A 24,406-nucleotide genomic window follows, 5' to 3' on the forward strand; every position below is an offset into this window, starting at 1 on the left:
CACACACACACACTAATTTACACCATTAAAGATGGCACTGGGGGGTGGCTGCTTTTTTATGAGCTCTTAATTAACCTACCGTGCTATTTTGTTCGCTTTTTTTGCATTTTGTGGAACACATTTTGTACATAGTGTTGCTGCTACCGTCTCTTATGACCGAAAAGAGCTTCAGGAAATCAGAACAGCGATTACTCACCTTGAACTGGACGAAGAATTTCTCTTTAATGAGTCGGACAAGAGGGATTTACTCCAGACACCCGAACAGAAACCTCATCCCCATCATTCGCAGGAGAAAAAGACGGAAGAGGTATCCCGGAAAGAGATCGGGGTGCCTTGTGAGGATCCGCCGACGAGTGGCTAATCTGCCTTTGCTATACAATCGCTGGATAATAAATTGGACGAACTCTATCCTACCAACGGGACATTAAAAACTGTAATATCTTATGTTTCACTGAGTCGTGGCTGAACAACGACATGAGTAACATACAGCTGGAGGGCTATACACTGTACCGGCAGGATAGAATAGCCGTCTCTGGTAAGACAAGGGGTGGCGGTCAATGTATATTTGTAAACAACAGCTGGTGCTCGATATCTAAGGAAGTCTGAGGTAGAGTACCTGATGATAAGCTGTAGACCATACTTTCTACTTAGAGAGTTTTCATCTGTATTTTTGTAGCTGTCTACATACCACTACAGACCGATGCTGCCACTAAGACTGCACTCAATGAGCTGTATACAGCTATAAGCAAACAGGAAAGCGCTCATCCACAGGCGGAGCTCTTAGTGGCCGGGGACTTTAATGCAGGGAACCTTAAATCAGTTTTACCTAATTTCGATCAGCATGTTAAATGTGCAACCAGAGGGAAAAAACTCTAGACCACCTTTACTCCACACACAGAGACGCGTACAAAGCTCTCCCTCGCCCTCCATTTGGCAAATCTGACAATAATTCTATCCTCCTGATTCCTGCTTACAAGCAAATATTAAAGCAGGAAGCACCAGTGACTCGGTCAATAAAAAAGTGTTCAGATGAAGCAGATGCTAAGCTACAGGTCTGTTTTGCTAGCACAGACTGGAATATGTTCTGGGATTCTTCCAATGGCAATGAGAAGTACACTACATCAGTCACTGGCTTCATCAATAAGTGCATTGGTGACGTCGTCCCCACCGTGACTGTACGTACATACCCCAACCAGAAACCATGGATTACATGCAATATCCGCACAGAGCTAAAGGGTAGAGCTGCCACTTTCAAGGAGCGGGACTATAACCCGGAAGCCTATAAGAAATCCCACTATGCCCCCACCGAACCATCAAACAGGCAAGCATCAATACAGGACTAAGATCGAAACATACTACACCGGCTACAACGCTCATTGGCTGTGGCAGGGCTTGCAAACTATTACAGACTACAAAGGGAAGCACAGCTGAGAGCTGCCCAGTGACATGAGCCTACCAGACGAGCTAAATTACTTCTATGCTTGCTTCGAGACATGTAACACTGAAACATGCATGAGAGCAAGAGAGCAAATGGACAAGGGCCATCCAAGACCTCTATACCAGGCGGTGTCAGAGGAAGGCCCTAAAAATTGTCAGACTCCAGCAACCCTAGTCCTAGACTGTTCTCTCTGCTAATTGCACGGCAAGCGGTACCGGAGCGCCAAGTCTAGGTCCAAGAGGCTTCTAAACAGCTCCTTCCCCCAAGCCATAAAACTACTGAGCATCTAATCAAATGGCTACCAAGACTACTTGCACCCCCCCCCCCCCCCCCTTTACGCTGCTGCTACTCTCTCTTATTATCTATGCATAAATCACTTTAATAACTCTACCCACATGTATATATTACCTTAATTACCTCGACTAACCGGTGCCACCGCACATTGACTCTGTACCGGTACCCCCTGTATATAGCCTCGCTATTGTTATTTTACTGCTCCTCTTTAATTATTTGTTACTTTTATTTCTTTTTTTTGTAGGTATTTTTCTTTAAACTGCATTGTTGGTTAAGGGCTTGTAAGTAAGCATTTCACTGGCTCTGTTGTATTTTGCGCATGTGACAAATAACATTTTATTTGACTTTGTGCGCAGAGCCATTTGATTGGCATGAACATTCTTTATGGTCCTTACTAGTCAATAAATAGTTTATCTGAACAGTTTGTGTTGTGGTACTGATCTTTGCCTCTGAATATTACAGTTCACCTTGCTGTTCCTCCCTGCACTGGCTCAGGTCTGTAAACATGTCAGTTGTTCAAGCTATTCTCAGATATAGTAGGGGCAGAGTGCCTCCCAAGAAAACAGTTAACAAGTCATTGTGTTTCTCTATCTTAGATGGACTACTCTGCCACCACCTTGTGGTTTTCCTCTCAATGTGTGACAGATCGCATCTATTTCAGTGGTATGGCTTTATCATGACCTCCAATAAATTAACCATACGGATTCATAACATGTTTTTTGTCGTTGTGGAAGCCCGTTTCAAACTGTTTTCTCTCTTGATTAGATGACACACTCAGTTTGATTTCCAATGAAGGAGAAGGTGAAAACCTGGTAGGTGTGATTGAGGGGGTTTGTTTATAATGGATATTATACAAATGTCTATCCTTGTGTTTCAACCGGAGCTTCTCAATGACAGCATTCTAGGTGTGTGTACAGTAAGTACCCCTTCACGAGGTGGTTCCTGTGCCAGGCCTCCGCTGTTGACATCGCGAAGAACCCCAAACACCGTTACCTGTCCTTCCTCCATGACCGTCACCAACACACTGGCCTACTGCTCTCACACACTGAGGTACCTTTTCTATATTGTCTTTATACACAGTACCAGTCAAACGTTTGGACACACCTACTCATTCCAGGGTTTTTTCTATATTTTTACTATTTTCTACATTGTAGAATAATAAGTGAAAACATCAAAACTATGAAATAACAGAAATGGAATCATGTAGTAACCAAAAAAGTGTATAAACAAATCCAAATACACTACCGTTCAAAAGTTTGGGGTCACTTAGAAATGTCCTTGTTTTTTAAAGAAAATCACCTTTTTTGTCCATTAAAATAACATAAAATACAGTGTAGGCATAGTTAATATTGTAAATTACTATTGTAGCTGGAAACGGCAGACTTTTAATGGGGTATCTACATTAAAAGCCCATTATCAGCAACCATCACTCCTGTGTTCCAATGGCACGTTGTGTTAGCTAATCCAAGTTTTTCATTTTAAAGGCTAATTGATTATTAGAAAACCCTTTTGCAATTATGTTAGCACAGCTGAAAACTGTTGTGCTGATTAAAGAAGCAATACAACTGGCCTTTAGACTAGTTGAGTATCTGGAGCATCAGCATTTGTGGGTTCGATTACAGGCTCAAAATGGCCAGAAACAAAGAACTTTCTTTTGAAACTCGTCAGTCTATTCTTTTTCTGAGAAATGAATGCTATTCCATGCGAGAAATTGCCAAGAGACTGAAGATGTCATACAACACTGTGTGCTACTCCCTTCACAGAACAGCGCAAACTGTCTCTAACCAGAATAGAAAGAGGAGTGGGAGGCCCCAGTGCACAACTGAGCTAGAGGACAAGTACATTAGTGTGTCTAGTTTGAGAAACAGATGCCTCACAAGTCCTCAACTGGCAGCTTCATTATATAGTACCCGCAAAACACCAGTCTCAATGTCAACTGTGAAGAGGTGACTCCGGGATGCTGGCCTTCTAGGCAGAGTTCCTCTAGTGTCTGTGTTCTTTTGCCCATCTTAATCTTTTCTTTTTATTGGCCAGTCTGAGATATGGCTTTACTTTGCAACTCTGCCTAGAAGGCCGAACCTAGAAGTCTGAACTTGAATCATCGGCATACATTTGTATCTAACCCATTCATTTCAATCCCCTTAATTTTATAATTGGATCTGATTTTTATTGCTAACAATTCAATGGCCTTAAGAAATCCATTCAGTGATAGAGGGAAACCTTGTTTTGCACCTCTTGACAATTCAAAATTCTCAGATAAATAAACATTACAGTGCCTTCAGAAAGTAGTTACACCCCTTGACTTTTTCCAGATTTTGTTGTGTTACAGCCTGCATTTAAAATTGATTAAATTGAGATTATTATTATTATTATTTGTCGCTGGCTTACAGAAAATACACTATAATGTGTTATAGAATTTGAAGTTAGGATAGCCAAACATGTGAAAGTTGGTTTGGTGTCTATCTTGAATGGTTCAGGACTTACTGTGGGTTGGTTATTTTATGCAAATGTATGCACATTTATATAATTATTGTTAAGTTATATGATTATAGTTGATCAAAGTTTTTAAGAATTTGAAGTTAGGATAACTTGAACATGATAAAGTTGGTTTGGTGTCTCTAGCTTGAATGTTTCAAGAGTTACTGTCGGTGAGTTATTTCATGCAAATGTATGCAAATTTATATAGTTTTAATTTATACACGTTTTTAAGAATTGGAAGTTAGGATAGCCTGAATGTTTTAAAGTTGATCTTTTAGCTTAATTGGCTAAAAAGTATTACTGTTTAAGATGAGGGAGGATGATTTATGAACATGGCCTTATTTCTATTACAGCATATTGGATGACTGTTATTCATATTCCATTCACCCAGATAGGTTTAGTTTCCTACATGATACTCACATTTTCTCTATACCCATCATGAGGTTGCTACAACCTGGCCTATGAATGAAGGTTTACGACAGAGGTGCACAGATCGAGAGAAAAAGTTGAGTAATGACAGACAGTGACACATTCAATACCGGCTTGCACACTCCTGCCTACATCTAGCAGATCTAGGGTGTAATCATTAGTCCAACAGTTGCAAACAAGAGTTTATATTGGACAAATTCAGGTATGTGTATCCCCGTTTCATTCAGTTTGCTTCTGTTTAAGAAATGCTTTTCAACAGAATCGGCAGAATAAATATTGAAGTTTCCCCACATTTCCATGTGGATTTTCCCATGTGATCACATAACCTTTCACATACGCCACCATATCTGTATCAGTAACTGATTTAATCTGTATTCCTACACTTTGGACTTTAAAGTAAATGCACTCAAGATAAACAATTATATTTATCATAGTGATTCAGGAGTAACGTAAAACAGAATAATATGCACCACCATCATTAGAAAAACTATACAGAAAACTCTCAAACGGCTGAAATAATTATATGAAATCAACGATGAGAGAATATTCTGAATAACTGATAACTAAAATAGCAGTGCAGATGGCACTCTTTTGCTAAGTGCAGAGATGTATAATAGTTAATGAATGTGTGGCACACTAGAAAGATCAGCGTACCTCAAATCCAGAGGTTGTGATGTCAAATCCCAGGTGGGGTCATATTTTAGCTGAACAGCGATAACATATGGAAATGCGCATTTGAAAACACGTGATCACATGTGAAGTGTTTCAAAAACACATGTTTTCACATGTGAGCTATACGAACAAATGGACAAATCTCTGATCCATTTAGGTTATCAAGAGGCACATGACAGGGATGCCCTCTGCCCAGTTATTTATTTGCTTTAGCCACGGAACCCCTAGCATCAATAATTAGAACCAGTGGGGGCTGGTGGGAGGAGCTATAGGAGGACGGGTTCATTGTAATGGCTGAAATTGAATATATGGAACGAAGTCAAACATGTGGTTTCCATATGTTTGATGTGTTTGATAACGTTCCATTAATTCCATTCCATCCATTACAATGAGCCCGTCCTCCTTGCTCCTCCCACCAGCCTCCACTGATTAGAACTCATGGCTCAATCTGGCGAATAGAGATTGGTGGAGAACAACCAATGATGTGTATAAACCCTGGATGACTGACAGGGGGCTATGTATTGAAGCCACCGCGCAGCCATCTTGGTACTCCTCCTCCATTGTAAAAACATATATTTTGGAAGCTATAGAAATGCATTTAAGAATGTCTACATTTGTTTTTGACACATGTATTCTATTTCAGACACCTTAATGCGTACTTTCAATTATATTATGTGAGCTAAACATAAAAATAAAAAATATTGCTAAAAGTTGCCCAGAATCAAGTCGATAATTGTGCGATTAAAACTAAAAAGTAAAAGTGCTCAGGGACACTTGACCTAAAGGCCTAGATTCAATCAAATCAAAATTAAATTGTGTTAGTCACATTTTTTTGTAAACAACAGGGGTGCTTCCTTAAGGTCCCTTCCCAACAATGCAGAGAGAAAGTAAATAGATAAATCATTTAAAAGTTAAACACGTAATAATAGATACACAATCAGTAATGATGACTATATACAAGGGGTACCTGTACTGAGTCCATGTGCAGGGGTACGAGGTAATTGAGGTATTTTTTACATATAACTAGGAATAAAAATGACAGATAGTAAATAGTAGCAGCAGCATATGTGATGAGTCAAAAAAAGTTAGAGCAAAAAGGGTCAATTCAGATCATCCGGGTAGCTAATTTGGTTAACTATTTAACTAACTATTTATCAGTTGTATGGCTTTTGGGTATAAGCTGTTCAGGGTCCTGTTGGTTCTAGACTTGGTGCATCGGTACTGCTTGCCATGCAGTCTATGAGTTGGGTGGCTGGTGTCTGACATTTTAGGACCTTCCTCTGACACCGCCTGGTATAGAGGTCCTGGATGGCAGGGAGCTTGGCCCCAGTGATGTACTGGGCCGTACGCACTACCCTCTGTAGTTCCTTGCGATCAGATGCCTAACAGTTGCCATACCAAGTGGTGATGCAGCCAGTCAGGATGCTCTGAATGGTACAGCTGTAGAAGGTTTTGAGGACCTGAGGGCCCATGCTGAATCTTTTCAGCCTCCTGCTTGTAGCCCTCTTCACTACAAGCATGAACAGCATAAGCAAACGATAGCCGACAGCCACATAGCTGGTGTTTTGACGGTGTCAGAGATGTTACTACATTAGAGCTGTCAAATTGGTGAGCGGCTCAGAATAAGAGTTCAGAATAATAAAGTGTAGGCTATATAGAAACGATGACACTAAAATTGAAAATCATTAAAGAAAATCATATTTTCATTCATATTTATATCACATTCCAGTGTTTCAACTTGTAAACAAAGCTGCATGGGATTTCTCTTAATGCAGCTCTGTGCAGCCAATGGCAATTTCTGATTCTGGTATAAAGCCAGGAGACGCTTGTGGATTTGCCAGCTGTTCCAGCTCCGACATCGCCCACCACAAAACACTATGTGGTTGTCCACTAGCACGGATCTGATAGAATCTAGCCCTAAGTGCGTAAATGCTCTTGTGATTTGAACTTGCAACCTTTTGATCTGGAGTGCATTAATGTCTCAGCAATACCACCAGATGGTTAAACATACTGTATATCCACACACTCTCAAAAATAAGAGTCTGGTTGTGGTATATCCCTTCGCTGGTGTACAAAAAGGTCAAAGGTACACATCAGGTAACTTCAGAGGTACATATAGGAACTCACATGTTACTGAGCGGTACCTTTTACGGTACATGTGTGGATTATCTAGTATAATGTTACGTTTTAAACCCAATATATTAAATACAAAGCTGCGTTCATAACCATTTGGAAGGTGGGAATTAACAAGTTGTGAAGTCGTAAATACCAGTTGAATGCATTCACGCGCTATGAAATGGTTGGGAAATGCCAATTGGCTAATGGCCAATAAGCAACATCAATCACAAATAGCTATCATGCTGGTAAACAAATTATAGAGTTCAAAAACCATATTAATAGATTGTTTTTTCTAATGTTTTGTTGTTACATTTAACTGCCAAGGTAATTTCCTTAGTAGGTGACGTCAGAGGCCAGCATGAGGGATGATAGACACGTTTCCCACTAGTAATTACCAGTTAGAGGGCCTTTCAAGTGGATTTTTCCCAGTTGCATGTGGTAAATTCCCACTTCCCACTTCGTTACGAACGCAGCATTAGGTAGGGGAGAGTAAAATGACACAAACATTATTTATCATTCATTTCTATTGGGTACAACATAATCCAAAACAAAATGAAAACAAACTGCAAATGCATCCAACAACTTTGTAGAGTCACAATCTTGATGTGGTCATTCTGTGCTAGGAATATGGGACCAAATACTAAACTTTTGACTCCTTTAATACACTATAAGTGACTTTGTCCAAATACAGTGCCTTGCGAAAGTATTCGGCCCCCTTGAACTTTGCGACCTTTTGCCACATTTCAGGCTTCAAACATAAAGATATAAAACTGTATTTTTTTTGTGAAGAATCAACAACAAGTGGGATACAATCATGAAGTGGAACGACATTTATTGGATATTTCAAACTTTTTTAACAAATCAAAAACTGAAAAATTGGGCGTGCAAAATTATTCAGCCCCTTTACTTTCAGTGCAGCAAACTCTCTCCAGAAGTTCAGTGAGGATCTCTGAATGATCCAATGTTGACCTAAATGACTAATGATGATAAATACAATCCACCTGTGTGTAATCAAGTCTCCGTATAAATGCACCTGCACTGTGATAGTCTCAGAGGTCCGTTAAAAGGGCAGAGAGCATCATGAAGAACAAGGAACACACCAGGCAGGTCCGAGATACTGTTGTGAAGAAGTTTAAAGCCGGATTTGGATACAAAAAGATTTCCCAAGCTTTAAACATCCCAAGGAGCACTGTGCAAGCGATAATATTGAAATGGAAGGAGTATCAGACCACTGCAAATCGACCAAGACCTGGCCGTCCCTCTAAACTTTCAGCTCATACAAGGAGAAGACTGATCAGAGATGCAGCCAAGAGGCCCATGATCACTCTGGATGAACTGCAGAGATCTACAGCTGAGGTGGGAGACGCTGTCCATAGGACAACAATCAGTCGTATAATGCACAAATCTGGCCTTTATGGAAGAGTGGCAAGAAGAAAGCCATTTCTTAAAGATATCCATAAAAAGTGTTGTTTAAAGTTTGCCACAAGCCACCTGGGAGACACACCAAACATGTGGAAGAAGGTGCTCTGGTCAGATGAAACCAAAATTGAACTTTTTGGCAACAATGCAAAACGTTATGTTTGGCGTAAAAGCAACACAGCTCATCACACTGAACACACCATCCCCACTGTCAAACATGGTGGTGGCAGCATCATGGTTTGGGCCTGCTTTTCTTCAGCAGGGACAGGGAAGATGGTTAAAATTGATGGGAAGATGGATGGAGCCAAATACAGGACCATTCTGGAAGAAAACCTGATGGAGTCTGCAAAAGACCTGAGACTGGGACGGAGATTTGTCTTCCAACAAGACAATGATCCAAAACATAAAGCAAAGTCTACAATGGAATGGTTCAAAAATAAACATATCCAGGTGTTAGAATGGCCAAGTCAAAGTCCAGACCTGAATCCAATCGAGAATCTGTGGAAAGAACTGAAAACTGCTGTTCACAAATGCTCTCCATCCAACCTCACTGAGCTCGAGCTGTTTTGCAAGGAGGAATGGGAAAAAATGTCAGTCTCTCGATGTGTAAAACTGATAGAGACACACCCCAAGCGACTTACAGCTGTAATCGCAGCAAAAGGTGGCGCTACAAAGTATTAACTTAAGGGGGCTGAATAATTTTGCACGCCCAATTTTTCAGTTTTTGATTTGTTAAAAAAGTTTGAAATATCCGATAAATGTCGTTCCACTTCATGATTGTGTCCCACTTGTTGTTGATTCTTCACAAAAAAATACAGTTTTATATCTTTATGTTTGAAGCCTGAAATGTGGCAAAAGGTCGCGAAGTTCAAGGGGGCCGAATACTTTCGCAAGGCACTGTATGTTGCCAGTCCAAAACAGGACAAACTAGTCCGGAGAATAAATACACAAAAATAAATCACACCATCAAACACAGAGTAACAATAACAAGCCCGCACAAATACCCAGCGGGCCTAGTGCCCTTAAATACCCTACAAACAAAACCTAATACTAAACAGGTGTACCCAATTACCCAATAACCCAAAACAAACGGAAAGGGAATCGATGGCAGCTAATAGGCCGGCGACGACGACCGCCGAGCACCGCCCGAACAGGAAGAGGCACCATCTTCGGCGAGGTTCGTGACAAGCTGGCCAATGTTGATTCAATTGCTTCCCACAGTTGTGCCAAGATGGCTGGATGTCCTTTAGGTGAACACACGGGAAACTTGACACAAACCTGTGCACCTGGCACATGCTACTGTACCCCGTTCAAAGGCATGTAAATCTTTTGTCTTGCCCATTCACCTTCTGAATGGCACACGTACACAATCCATGTATCACGACTCAGGATATGACCCAGATGCAAACACAGGATGCGGATAATACAGTTCTCAATCATTTCATAACAAAGGGCAGGTCGAGAACAGGCAGAGGTTCGTAAACAGGTCAGAGTCATGCAGGTACAGGACGGCAGGCAGGCTCATGGTCAGGGCAGGCAGAGGTTCGTAAACAGGTCAGAGTCATGCAGGTACAGGACGGCAGGCAGGCTCATGGTCAGGGCAGGCAGAGGTTCGTAAACAGGTCAGAGTCATGCAGGTACAGGACGGCAGGCAGGCTCGGGGTCAGGGCAGGCAGAGGTTCGTAAACAGGTCAGAGTCATGCAGGTACAGGACGGCAGGCAGGCAGAGGTTCGTAAATAGGTCAGAGTCAGGCAGGTACAGGACGGCAGGCAGGCTCGGGGTCAGGGCAGGCAGAGGTTCGTAAACAGGTCAGAGTCATGCAGGTACAGGACGGCAGGCAGGCAGAGGTTCGTAAATAGGTCAGAGTCAGGCAGGGACAGGACGGCAGGCAGGCTCGGGGTCAGGGCAGGCAGAGGTTCGTAAACAGGTCAGAGTCAGGCAGGCAGGCTCGGGGTCAGGGGAGGCAGAGGTTCGTAAACAGGTCAGAGTCAGGCAGGTACAGGACGGCAGGCAGGCTCATGGTCAGGGCAGGCAGAGGTTCTTAACAGGTCAGAGTCAGGCAGGTACAGGACGGCAGGCAGGCTCGGGGTCAGGGCAGGCAGAGGTTCGTAAACAGGTCAGAGTCAGGCAGGTACAGGACGGCAGGCAGGCTCAGGTCAGTGCAGGCAGAATGGTCAGAACCGGGAAGACTAGGAAACAAACACTTGAGAAACAGGAAAACACGCTGGTAAGACCAGACAAGACAATGGGGAAGATGGGCGAACTCTAGAGCGGGGTGGAGACAAGCACAAAGACAGGTGAAACCGATCAGGGTGTGACACAATGTTTCAATTGTCTCAAGGCATAAAACTCCTTCTTTATCCTGTCTCCTCCTCTTTATCTACACTGATTGAAGTTGATTTAACAATTGACATAAATAAGGGATCATAGCTCTTACCTGGATTCACCTGGTCAGTCTATGTCATGGAAAGGTGTTTTTCATGTTTTATACACTCAGTGTATAGTACAATTCATACAAAGTGAGTGCAATCCATTAAGTGTGGATTCCATTTGCTTTGTTTGAGATTGATTTGATTGATTCAATTTGAGTCAAGTAAAAATCCACTATCCCCAGATAGTATGATCATTAAATTATATTGTGTATCTCTCTCCTCCAACAGGAGGGTGCGATGGTGTCAGTGTTTGGTGTAAAGGCAGAGGAACTCTTTCAGCGTCACACCAAGTTCCCCCCGGTGATTCTAGACTTCCAGCCCAGAGGGATCTTCCTGTTGGACAACCATGTTATCCTGTACGGCTCAGAGGTGACAGCACACACACACATACATCGCACACATGCATACTCACGCACACAGAGTTCAAATAACTTGACAAAATAAAAAATACCGGAGGTAGGAAAACTCAGGGTCCTGTCTAAGTATGATGAATTTGAAACCATAATGTATTTCCCTTACCCAACCTCTGTCTGTGTATTGCGTTGTTTTTAGGTGTGGACTTCGTCAGATAGAGGCTCTACCTTCACGTGGGTGTTCTCTCTAGACAACCAGATCGTGATAGACGCGCTGAGCTGTACTGTCATTGGCGTGGTAGTGTTCTTCACTGACCATGGAAACCTCTACATCATGAAGTCAGGTGGGACAACAACAACAGTGACGTTCCAGGTTATCTTTTCTTGCAGTCGTGCTTCCCAAATGATCCAATCTCCTGGAGAAGTTTGCAACTACTCAGGAAGGAACCGTGTTTGTTTGGGAACCCTTCTGAGAACAGGGTGACTGCAGAACAGACAACCTGGAACACCACCATCAACTCCTAAAGAATATGCTGCAGGATGTAGGCTTGAGCCCAGGGCTGTTGTGGAGACCCTATTACCGCCACATCGGCAGTCATGAGTCATGCCCGCAGTTAAATTCCACGTGACCGCTGAGTCACGATAATCTCCTCTTATGCACTCAGGACACATGTTGGTAGTACCCAACTCGCTAACGATCATCAGGTCACTAATGGTCTGGTACTCAGGGCTCTATTGTCCCTCTAACCACTCTGACATCAATGCAAATACAATTGAAAATCACGGCAAACACTTATAATCAAAACAGTGTCATGCTTTTAAAACTCACCTCACTGTGATTGATCACTTTGAAGAAAGAAGTTCAACAACAGGTTGAAACTGAGTGGAAAACGTGGTCGTTGTGGATGTTGTTTCAAAGCCAAACACAACTAAATGGACAGCGCTTTCTAAGGTGATGATTAATTTCAAAACACCCATACGCATAGAGTTTATAAATACGGATAGGCCTATGAGCCCGATCCCGGAAAAAAAACCTGATTTAAAATAATGATTGTGACGTTATACAATAGAGAGCCTACCGCATATTACGAATGGCAGAAAAATATTTTGTTTTTAAAAACTGATTTAAGATGTCTTTGGTACATAATTGGTGTTGCCTATACTCCAAAATGTAACTAATTGTAGTAATCGCCTTTGAGTATGGACTTATTATCCATACTGGATGGGCTGGTTCCCTTATGCTACGCTGCAAACGTTCTATTCATGAGTCTGGGAGAGAACATATAGGCCTAGGCAATGCTGTTGGTTCATTGATTGTGCAGGGCGGCGAACCTACAGTTCAACCAGCTTGTGAGGCTGGTTGGACGTACTGCCAAATACTCTAAAATGACGTTGGAGGCGGCTTATGGTAGAGAAATGAACATTCAATTCTGGTGGACATTCCTGCAGTCAGCAAGCCAATTGCATGCTCCCTCAAAACTTGAGACATCTGTGGCATTGTGTTGTGTGACAAAACTGCACATTTTAGAGTGGCCTTTCATTGTCCCCAGCACAAGATGCACCTGTGTAATGATCATGCTGTTTAATCAGCTTTTTGATATGCCATACCTGTCAAGTGGATGGATTATCTTGGCAAAGGAGAAATGCTCACTAACAGGGATGTAAAGAAATTAGCTTTTTGTGCATATGGAACATTTCTGGGATCTTTTATTTCAGCTCATGAAACATGGGACCAACACTTTACATGTTGCGTTTAATTTCTGTTCAGTATAAAGTTAATTCGGAAAGTATTCAGACCCCTTGACCTTTTCCACATTTTGTTACGTTACAGACGTATTCTAAAATGTATTTAAAAAAAACATTTCCCTCACCAATCTACACACAATACCCCATATTTACAAAGCAAAAGCAGTTTTTTAGAAATGTTAGCAAATGTATAAAACTTTTTTTTTTTTTATGATATCACATTTACATTAGTATTCAGACCCTTTATTCAGTACTTTGTTGAAGCACCTTTGACAGCGATTACAGCCTCGAGTCTTCTTGGGTATGACGCTACAAGCTTGGCACACCTATATTTGGGGAGTTTCTCCCATTCTTCTCTCCAGATCCTCTCAAGCTCTGTCAGATTGTATGGGAACGTTGCTGCACAGCTATTTTCAGGTCTCTCCAGAGATGTTCGATCGGGTTCAAGAATCTTGGCTCTGGCTGGGCCACTCAAGGACATTCAGAGACTTTTCCCAAAGCCACTCCTGCGTTGTCTTGGCTGTTTGTTTAGGGTCGTCGGTTTTTGGTTTTTGCTCTGACATGCACTGTCAACTGTGGGACCTTATATAGACAGGTGTGTGACTTTCCAAATCATATCCAATAAAATGAATTTACCACAGGTGGACTCCAATCAAGTTGTAGAAATGTCTCAATAATAATCAATGGAAACAGGATGCACCTGAGCTAAATTTCGAGTCTCATAGTAACGGGTCTGAATACTTATGTACAGTACCAGTCAAAAGTTTGGACACACCTCATTCAAGGGTTTTTCTTTATTTTTACTATTTTCTACATTGTACAAAGTAGTGAAGACATCAAAACTATGAAATAACACATATGGAATCATGTAGTATCCAAATAAGTGTTAAACAAATCAAAATATATTTGGGTTCTTCAAAGTGGCCACACTTTGCCTTGAAGACAGCTTTGCACACTCTTGGCATTCTTTCAACCAGCTTCACCTGGAATGCTTTTCCAACAGTATTGAAAGAGTTCCCACATATGCTGAGCACTTGTTGGCTGCTTTTCCTTCACTCCTCCAACTCATCCCAAACCAACTCAATTGTGTTGAGGTTAAGTGATTTTGGAGACCAGGTCATCTGATGCAGTACTCCGTCACTCCTTGGCCAAAGAGCCCTTACAGATCCTGGAGGTGTGTTGGGTCATTGTCCTGTTGAAAAACAAATGATAGACCCACTAAGTGCAAACCAGATGGGATGGCGTATCGCTGCATAATGCTGTGGTAGCCGGGCTGGTTGAGTGTGCCTTGAATTCTAAATCAAGGGGTCTGAAAACTTTTCGAATGCACTGTATATGAATTTGTATTTGATTTTGAAATGCCTAGTAATATAGGGCATTACCTTTAGCTACAGAATATCTCACCACTATACGTTTCCATATTTTCCTTCATTCCTTTCTCCAAATAACCAAACCAGCTAACAAGTTGCCTCCATTCACTATTCGAGTGCAAATGGAGGACATGTCTTTTTTCCCATGCCCCTGTTTCTGCCCATTTGATAATGGCCCATTCTAAATTAAAACTAATTTTACATGATAGTAAAAGCAAGATTACATTTAGAATAGGGAAAATATGATCACTTAATGAGAGAACAAAGTGTGCAGACTGAGGCATGGAACAGACTGCAAGCTTTGCCAAATAACTCTAAATCTATTGTATATGACCTGTTTCAAATGATCACTTTTACGCTCAACATAGCCATGTGCACTCGCTCCGGAATGGGAAAAATATCCGTTCCATTTTATTCAGCTAAGTTCAATTATATTCTAGTTACTATAAAATCATGTAATATGCTAATAAGTGCCGTGGCATTATTTTATATCTAGTCTGCTAAATGAACAAGCGTCCAGCCTAAGGCATGGAGCATAGCCAGATAACATACAGTAGGCCAACTCATATTCTGTTCTTCTAAAAATACATATTCTTCATATAATCTTTCTTTAGACCTGCCTAAAATAAATAATGGATTTATTGTGATGGTGTATATTAAATTGATTTATTCAGCTATTTTAAATGCAGATGTCCCATCAGCGTCTTATATGCATGGAAGCCTGGAGATGTTAATTATGAGACCGGCAGTCTTTTGCATGACAATAACCAGCTGACAAAATTTCATGACCGCCACAGCCCTACTTGAACCTGACAGAATTCCCATCACATCCCATCTCCCCCATCCCCACCCATTTTTGTCCTCCTGAAGGTCTTGCCAGGTATGCGTGGTTGAACGAGACCCTGGATGTAGCCAGTACTCTACTGTGTGGTCACATGGGTATCCTAATTGCTGTTCAGCTGGACAAAGACAAACCCAGTGGCTTTAGCTACAGGAACATCGAGATAGACCACCTCATAGAGGTCAGTGTTGCAAACATTTTGCTACGGTATGCCCTACTCAACACAACCCCAGGATGCTTTAGGTCAATTTCACGGTAACATAATGATGCTGAGACTCAGATGTTTCACTTTAAAATGTATGCCAAACAAAATCCAAGGATTGCAAAGTTAAACAGACCATGCATCTCAATGCACAAAGACACCTTTTAAGAATTTCCACAGACATTTTTACAAAAACACATTTACTTGAAGAACAGTGCAGATGCACAGTTTGGTAACAGAATGATGGCACAAAAAAAGTGATCTGGTTAAAAGTGGTCCTTGTGCATAGAGTTGTATGGTTTGTTTAACTTAACATGCATTTTAAGGTGAAAAGTTTGAGTCTCAGCATCATTCTGTCACTGTGGAATTGCGCTTTAGCTACAGGGCCATCGAGATTGACCACCTCATAACAGTACAGACCAACGGCCTGTTCAGTCGGGAGATTTTGAAACACAGAGGCACTATTCCCAACTGAACAGGACCCAGTTAGTGTAGACACTGTCCTCAGACTAATGTTAGTTAACCCAGAAGTAAAATCTTGCGTAATTTGGTCAACTGCCTGATTAACTTCTGGGTCAAAATGTGTTTGAAATTGAGAGTTGCCTTCGCACAATTCTGATACGTCCATATAACCAGTGCCAAAACCCAAAGACCAGAACTACTGCAGCTCGTTATCTCACATATCCCATTCAGTCCCGGCAGATTCTTCGGTCTACACGCAATAAGAATCGGGTTACTGCAGTTTTTGACAGCTGTTGGTGTAGAAATGGCTTTATAGCACATCATCTGTTGTTTATACTGGCCAATACGATATTATCCTGTCTGTCAGGCCTGTTGCAGACATACACTGATATCTTGATTTTGAACCTTACTGTGTGTTTGTGTCCCAATAGAAACATGAGATGAGTTTTGACAAAGCCCTGGCCCTCCAGTACACCACAGACCACACAGTCCTGCTCCACGAGAACGCTGTCATCAATGACCATGCTAACGGAAACAACCGCCAGGGCAGGAACAACCCTCTCACCGTGGCACCTGCCAGCCACTTCTCACCTGACCACGTGGGCAAGGTCATCTACTTCAGGTGGGGGGGGGACACTAGCCCTAGTCTCTCCCTACTCCCCATTTCCTTTTCACCTGTTCAATACTATCCTCAACCATACATTTACCTCTCACATGTTCCAAATCTCTTTAACCTGTCATCTTGTGGATCTTCTGAACTATTTTAGACACTTGTTCCTTGTCTACATGTAATATTGACCTCCTTATCTAATATTGACATCCTTATCTAATATTGACTTTAATATTGACTTCCTTATCTATTATTGACTTTCTTATCTAATATTGACTTCCTGATCTAGTATTGACTTTCTTATCTCATATTGACTTTCCTATCTACTATTGAGTGTCTTTATATCTTTGTATTGTCTTATGTGTCTTAGTAAATGCCATCAGTGTCCTCCAGATGTGCGTGTGTGCATGTCCATACATGTCTGTGTGTGTGTTCTCCCCCAGTGACGGTGGCATGGTGGTGATCACAGAGGTGTTCCGGACTCACTATCTGAAGGGGTTCTCCGGGGTTGTCGTCGGGGAGATCCTGGAGCCAATCAAAGGAGCCAGCTTGAATGCGGAGCCTGTGCAGTTATATGACCTGTTGGTGAAGAAGGGGGAGCCCGAGGGGCTCATTGTTACACTGCAGCTCAAAGACTTAGGTAACTGGAAAGAAAGATAGCATCAACGGACTTGTTAGTTCATTTACATTTAGTGATTCCCAAACGTATTTTGTGCTGCTTACTAGTTCTGAAATTCTAACAGAATCATGCTACATTTCAGATATTTTCCTATCCTTCCAAGTAAATGAATATGATATTTCTAGCTACGATCTCAATCTCTCGTCATGAGTCTTAAGACACGATCCAAAATAAATCAAGCACTACTCACAACTCATAGCTTTATTTAACCCAGCCTGCTTCGGTTTCTCCTGGGGTAAACTATGAGCTGTCTGACTTGCCAGATCTATTTGAAGGAAGATTAAATGTAAGTGTGCACACTTGAAGTTAAGATAAACAGTGTAGTTATTCCCTCTGCAAGGCAATCAAACAAGCTAAATGCCAGTACAGGGACAAGGTGGAGTCGCAATTCAACGGCTCAGACACGAGACGTATGTGGCAGGGTCTACAGGTAATTACAGACTACAAAAAGAAAACCAGCCACGTCACGGACACAGACGTCATGCTTCCAGACAAACTAAACACCTTCTTTGCCCTCTTGAAGATAATACAGTAGCACCGTCGCAGCCCCGCTAACAAGGACTGCGCCGTGGCTGACATAAGTAAAACATTTAAACGTGTTAACCCTTGCAAGGCTGCTGGCCCAGACGGCATCCCTAGTCGCATCCTCAGAGCATGCGCAGACCAACTGGCTGGTGTGTTTACAGACATATTCAATCTCTCCCTATCCCAGTCTGTTGTCCCCACATGCTTCAAGATGGCCACCATTTTTCCTGTACCCAAGAAAGCAAAGATAACTGAACTAAATGACTACCGCCCCGTAGCACTCACTTCTGTCATTATGAAGTGCTTTGAGAGACTACCTTACCGGCCACCCTAGACCCATTTCAGTTTGCATACCGCCGCAACGGGTCCACAGACGACGCAATCACCATCACATTGCACACTGCCCTATCCCATCTGGACCAAATGAATACCTATGTAAGAATGCTGTTCATTGACTACAGCTCAGCATTCAACAGCATAGTACCCTCCAAGCTCATCATCAAGCTGGAAGCCCTGGGCCTCAACCCCGCCCTGTGCAATTGGGTTCTGGACTTTCAATCGGGCCGCCCCCAGGTGGTGAAGGTAGGAAATAACATCTCCACTTCTCTGACCCTCAACACTGGGGCCCCACAAGGGTGCGTGCTCAGCGGTAAGGGCAATCGGAGTGTGGTGTCAGGAAAACAACCTCTCACTCAACGTCAACAAAACAAAGGAGATGATCGTGGACTTCAGGAAACAGCAGAGGGAGCACCACCCCCCCCCCCCCTATCCATATCGACGGGATAGCAGTGGAGAAGGTGGAAAGTTTTAAGTTCCTCGGCGTACACATCACAGACAAGCTGAAATAGTCCACCCACACAGACAGTGTGGTGAAGAAGGCGCAACAGTGCCTCATCAACCGCATGAGGCTGAAGAAATTTGGCTTTTCACCCAAAACCCTGACAAACTTTTACAGATGCACAATCAAGAGCATCCTGTCGGGCTGTATCACAGCCTGGTGGTGCAGTCTGCACAACGTATCACCGGGGGCAAACTACCTGCTCTCCATGACACCTACAGCACCTGATTTCACAGGAAGGCCAGAAAGATCATGAAGGACATCATCTACCCGAGCCACTGCCTGTTCACACCGCTACCATCCAGAAGGTGAGGTCAGTACAGGTGTGTCAAAGCAGGGACCGAGAGACTGAAAAACAGCTTCTATCTCAAGGCCATCAGACTGCTAAACAGCCATCACTAACTCAGAGAGGCTGCTGCCTACATTGAGACCCAATCACTGGCCACTTTAACAAATTGATCACTAGTCACTTTATACAATGCCACTTTAATAATGTTTACATATCTTACATTACTCATATCACACATGTATATACTCTATTTTATACCATCTATTGCACCTTGCCTATGCTGCTCGGCCATCGCTCATCCATATACTTACATGTACATATTCTCATTCACACCTTTAGATTTGTGTGTATTAGGTAGTTGTTGGTGAATTGATAGATTACTTGTTAGATATTACTGCACTGTCGGAACTAGAAGCACAAGCATTTTGCTACACTCGCATTAAGATCTGCTAACCATGTGTATGTGACCAATAACATTTGATTTGATTTGATTTCTTAGATGATAACACTCATTATTCTGTGGTAAACACTGCTTTAGTCAACCCTGCTGCTGTTTCTCCTGTGGTGAACTCTGAGCTGTCCTGTCCTGTCTTGTCCAGATCCGTCCCAGGGGTTTAATTTGTCCCACGTGGGGAAGGCTGTGGTAGCACCAGGCTTCAGCAGTTACCTCATCACAGGGCTGCTGCCCAGCGGCAGTGCCCTAGCCAAACCCACCATGCCAGCCCTAGTGCTCCCCCTGACCAGCCACCGGTCAGGAGAGTGGCTGCTCTTCCACTCTGCAGGTTACTGTGTTTATTGTGTGTTATTTCATCCTCAATGATTTTGAATGTGTATTGTTGTAGTACTCGCCTGAGGTAAGTCTATGGGCTCGTTTCCTGTATACAGATTAAGCCTGGTCCTGGGCTAAAAAGTATGCTTGATAAGAGATTCTCCATTGAAAGTGCTTCTTAATCCAAGATGAGACTTAATCTAGATATGGGAAACCAACCCTTTATGTGTTTTAAATGTGTGAAATAGATCCATCCGTTTATCCATCTAGGCCGGGGGAGCTGGGGGATGAAGGAGGGGCCATGTCGTCACGCCCTGCAGTCATTGAACGGTGTGAGGAATAACGCTCTGATGAGGATCAACGTCAGAGAAAAGCTTAACTTCACCTTCAAGGCCTTCATGTCCGATTACTGTGAGTAGTGGTGGTGGGGTTGAGGTGTGTGGTGTCTGGGTTCTTACCAATGATGGATTCTGGGTACTAACTCCTAAACTTGGGATAGGGTTAATTATCAGGTATCCTATTGAAATATTGAGTGCTAGGGTTTAGAGGGTCTACACCAGAAGTAAATGGTTATCTGTGGGAGGAAGGTATATAGTGTGTGCAATGTCGTGGCGGAATCAGAATTATTTAGGTAACATTTATAAATAATATGTTTTATTTATTTTATTGCATGCTTATGTGAGATATGTCATTAGAATGTCTATTTTTGGATAATACTGTTGGCCCGGTTGCAGTTATCTGTTCTCTGTCAGGGTTCAGTTACTTGGGCCGCAGAGAGGGGAGAGGTCAAGCTTGTCTTCATATGTAAACATATCTTTTAAACCATGTGAATGGATTGATTGAGGGGGAACCAATTATCTCTTGGCTCCACAATGTCTGTGTGCCAGTCACTGTGTCTCCGTGAGCTTGTCCAGAATGGGAGTGTCTAAAATGACAATTGATATATAACCTAATGTCTTGGTACTATGTTGTACCAAGAACGAGAAGTAGAACCTCGTTTTAGGAGAGCAAACTGAACGATAATTTATAGCTAATGCTGTCTGGCTATGGGATACTCCTCTCTCAAGTAAAGTCTTCCTTTGTAATGTTCCTAAGATCTGTTATTCGTCATGTGAGTTGAGATGGGTGTGTCTTGGCTATAAATGATACTAAGAACTGTTTTGTAAGGACTCTCAGATAATTCATTTATAGACACTGAATTGATCTGAGAGTCACAGGGCTGTGATGGAGCTCATATAATTAAAGATGGACTTTATGATAACTCTGACTTGTGTGGTGGTTTGCTCTGATGATTTGGTAAATACAGGACGTTTCCACTACAGCAATTAAGCTTGTAATGTGCTGAGTGCAGAGAAAGCGATCACATGTGGCAGGCGTTGATAAGGGGAGAGAGCCATGGATTAGTGATGAAGTTGGTCGAGGTCAGGTCACATTAAGGCAGAAAGAAAAGCTTATGGCCGTATTACTTCGTTTCCTGCCTAGCAGTAAAGATGCCATGTTTGTTCAGATGTGTAGGAGGAGACTCAGCCTGGGAGAAATGGTTAGATATCAGTGCTTGTGTGAACAACGTCTTCGTCTAATGCAGCTGTATTGATTCCTCCGGGGAAGAATACACTTGGTTTAAGCTTTCATAGTGTCCGAGTTTTTAGTCTGAGAATTAGAACCTAACACCAATTCCTATTCACTGTGTATCACTGTTTACATTATTTTGAAAGGGTAGTCTATAGTTTAAGATTGAGATCCGCATTAGGGGAAACAGGGCCTCCTTCAGTGTGGTCATTTTGTGTTGATTTATTCTGCTGTTCTGTCACGCGTGTTCAATGATGTCTGGTTTTTGCAGTAACCTCTTTGTTGTAATATCCCAAACAGTTTCACCACTTAAGGAGTCCAGCTTTAATGCTCTCGTTCTAACAAAACCTGTGTGTGTGCAGCTTTGTCCATGGTGTACCATAAGAAGTTCATGCGTGTGGTTCTGACCAACCCTCTGGCCATCCGAGTCACAGCCAGACACTCCTGGGACGACACCAACAACCACATGCTCACCCTCACCGCCTTCAGTCACCTCTGCAAGAAGGTATACCCCCAATACTCCAAATCACCCTCATATCATCCTCACGTTTGCCTATATAGACTACTAATAACATTAAAAACATTTTGTAGTTGCATACAGTATATCAGGGTATAGGTCAATTCCATTTCAATTCACTCAATTCTGGAATTTACCTGAAATTCCAATTCCATTTTTTTAATTGAAAGAATTGGAATTGGAATTTCAGTTTAATTCCTGAATTGACTGAATGAAAATGGAACCCCAACCCTGCTGAATGCAGTTGTCTAAAGTCTGTTCCTCCATTGTATTGTGTTGATATATTTCCCTCTGCCCCTAGGCAACCACCACAGTGACGGTATACATCCCAGAAGCCTCTCTGTTGTGTAGGTCCTCCTCCTTCACCTTCACGCTACAGAACTCCTGCCCCGAGGGACTCCAAATCGTCTATGTCTCCCAACAGCCAATCAGTGACCACGAATGGATCCACGCGGATCCAGAGGATCACATGGACAACAAGAGGCTCTTCAACCTGCCTGTGAGAGATAGAGACACACTGGGTTACAGGCATGCGATCAATGTTTTATTAGTTGACCTGTGTGCAGATAATGAGATGCGTGTGTGTGTGTGTGCTTCAGGTGAACTACCGGCCTCCCTCCCAACTAGGTGTTTTAATCCCAACCTCAGACAACATCTATAACGCTGACCCAAGTCATCCCCGCCCCAGACAGCACTACCCCATCTCCAAGGTGAGCACAGGTCACAAGGTTCACGCACGTCAGCACTACCTTGTCTCCAAGCTGAGCAAGTCTTGTATTGTTGTGCAGTGTAACTTAACCAAGTGTCTATGTGTGCTTCTGTGTTGTGTTTCGCATTGGGTGTAAGCTGTGATACATAGTGTCTGTGGGTGACAAATTGTGTGCCTTCCTCCAGAACTCTGGTCGGTATAAGCAGTGTGCAGGGAAAAGGTCCGCAGAGGAATGTGGCTGCACAGACATACTGAAAGTCTCTCCTCTAGCCATCAACTCTGACTGCAGACAGAGGGTACACATCTGCATCAGTGTGATCAATCATCAATGTCTTCCGAAAACAAAACAATTACATATAAAGTACCAGTCAAAAGTTTGGACCTGTTATTTTTTTACTTTGTAGAATAGTAGTGAAGACATCAAAACTATGAAATAATCATGTAGTAACCAAATCAAAAAATATTTTATATTCTTCAAAGTAGCCACCCTTTGCCTTGATGGCAGCTTTGCACACTCTTGGCATTCTCTCAACCAGCTTCCTGAGGTAGTCACCTGGAATGCATTTCAATAAACAGGTGTGCCTTGTTAAAAGTTCATTTGTGGAATTTCTTTATTTAATGCGTTGAGCCAATCAGTTGTGTTATGACAAGGTAGGGGTGGTATAGAGAAGATAGCCCTATTTGGTAAAAGACCAAGTCCATATTATGGCAAGAACAGCTTCAATAAGCAAATTCCATATGTGTTATTTCATAGTTTTGATGTCTTCACTATTATTCTACAATGTAGAAAATAGATAAATCAAGAATAACCCTTGAATGAGTAGGTGTGTCCAAACTTCTGACTGGTACTATACATTAAATATTGTAACATTTATAACACAAAACAATATTGAATATGCTATACACTCATATTTAGTACCACTTAGTGGAATATATTAAATTATTGTCTTAATGTAACTGTGCATTCTGCATAATTCAGTCTTGTCGGCTGCGAACATGAATGAAATCATATAAAAATCGTATATTGGTTAAAAAGTATTTTAGTCTTTCCCATGTCCTCTGTGTTGTACTGTAGGTGCTGAGGCTAACGTTTCCTGTGACTGACTTCAAAATCACCCTGTTCCTGAGGAGAACCAACCACGCTGACCACCCGCTCTGCTCTCCTTACTTTGTTACTGTCACAGAGGTCAACAACCGGACCAGCTGGAAGGTCACAGGTCAGTCTCATCCCAGAAGGTTTTGCAATATAAGGATGTTTTTAAAGATGGAATCAGCTTTAGGGGAAACAGCACCACTGTCCGCCCCAGCACCTTTGTTTTTGTTTTGTGGCTGAAATGAAGGCGAGGCGCGTCGAGTAAAAAATATATAATTTGCAGTACACATTCTGCTGTTCTATCGCATGTTCAATTTTTATTTAACTTGTCAAGTCAGTTAAGATGATGGCCTACCCCGACCAAACCCTTCCCTAACCCGGATGACAATTGTGCTCCGCCCTATGGGACTCCCGATCATGGCCGGGTTGTGATACAGCCCGGGAGCGAACCCGGCTCTGTAGTAACGCCTCTAGCACTGCGAAGCAGTGCCTTAGAATGCTGTGCCACTCGGTCCCCCAAATGATGTCCGAGTCTGGAAAAAAACAGCGTTTG

General features: G+C 42.4%; 1 protein-coding gene across 1 annotated transcript in view; it reads left to right on the forward strand.

Annotated features, from left to right (window-relative positions):
* Positions 1 to 24,406, forward strand: part of LOC110497639 (cation channel sperm-associated auxiliary subunit beta) — a 42,676-nt gene that overhangs the window by 16,885 nt on the left and 1,385 nt on the right. Inside the window, exons 10-25 of the mRNA XM_021573883.3 lie at positions 2,195 to 2,227; positions 2,329 to 2,395; positions 2,498 to 2,544; positions 2,630 to 2,782; positions 11,510 to 11,650; positions 11,834 to 11,978; positions 15,621 to 15,772; positions 16,687 to 16,877; positions 17,309 to 17,505; positions 19,796 to 19,978; positions 20,236 to 20,376; positions 21,897 to 22,039; positions 22,353 to 22,550; positions 22,651 to 22,761; positions 22,946 to 23,056; positions 23,836 to 23,977. Coding sequence (XP_021429558.3) covers positions 2,195 to 2,227; positions 2,329 to 2,395; positions 2,498 to 2,544; positions 2,630 to 2,782; positions 11,510 to 11,650; positions 11,834 to 11,978; positions 15,621 to 15,772; positions 16,687 to 16,877; positions 17,309 to 17,505; positions 19,796 to 19,978; positions 20,236 to 20,376; positions 21,897 to 22,039; positions 22,353 to 22,550; positions 22,651 to 22,761; positions 22,946 to 23,056; positions 23,836 to 23,977 — 2,155 coding nt within the window. The remainder of the gene's footprint in view (positions 1 to 2,194; positions 2,228 to 2,328; positions 2,396 to 2,497; positions 2,545 to 2,629; positions 2,783 to 11,509; positions 11,651 to 11,833; positions 11,979 to 15,620; positions 15,773 to 16,686; positions 16,878 to 17,308; positions 17,506 to 19,795; positions 19,979 to 20,235; positions 20,377 to 21,896; positions 22,040 to 22,352; positions 22,551 to 22,650; positions 22,762 to 22,945; positions 23,057 to 23,835; positions 23,978 to 24,406) is intronic.

This window comes from Oncorhynchus mykiss, chromosome 19 (genome assembly GCF_057628025.1).
Source record: "Oncorhynchus mykiss isolate SJ-2025 chromosome 19, ASM5762802v1, whole genome shotgun sequence".
NCBI lineage: Eukaryota > Metazoa > Chordata > Actinopteri > Salmoniformes > Salmonidae > Oncorhynchus > Oncorhynchus mykiss.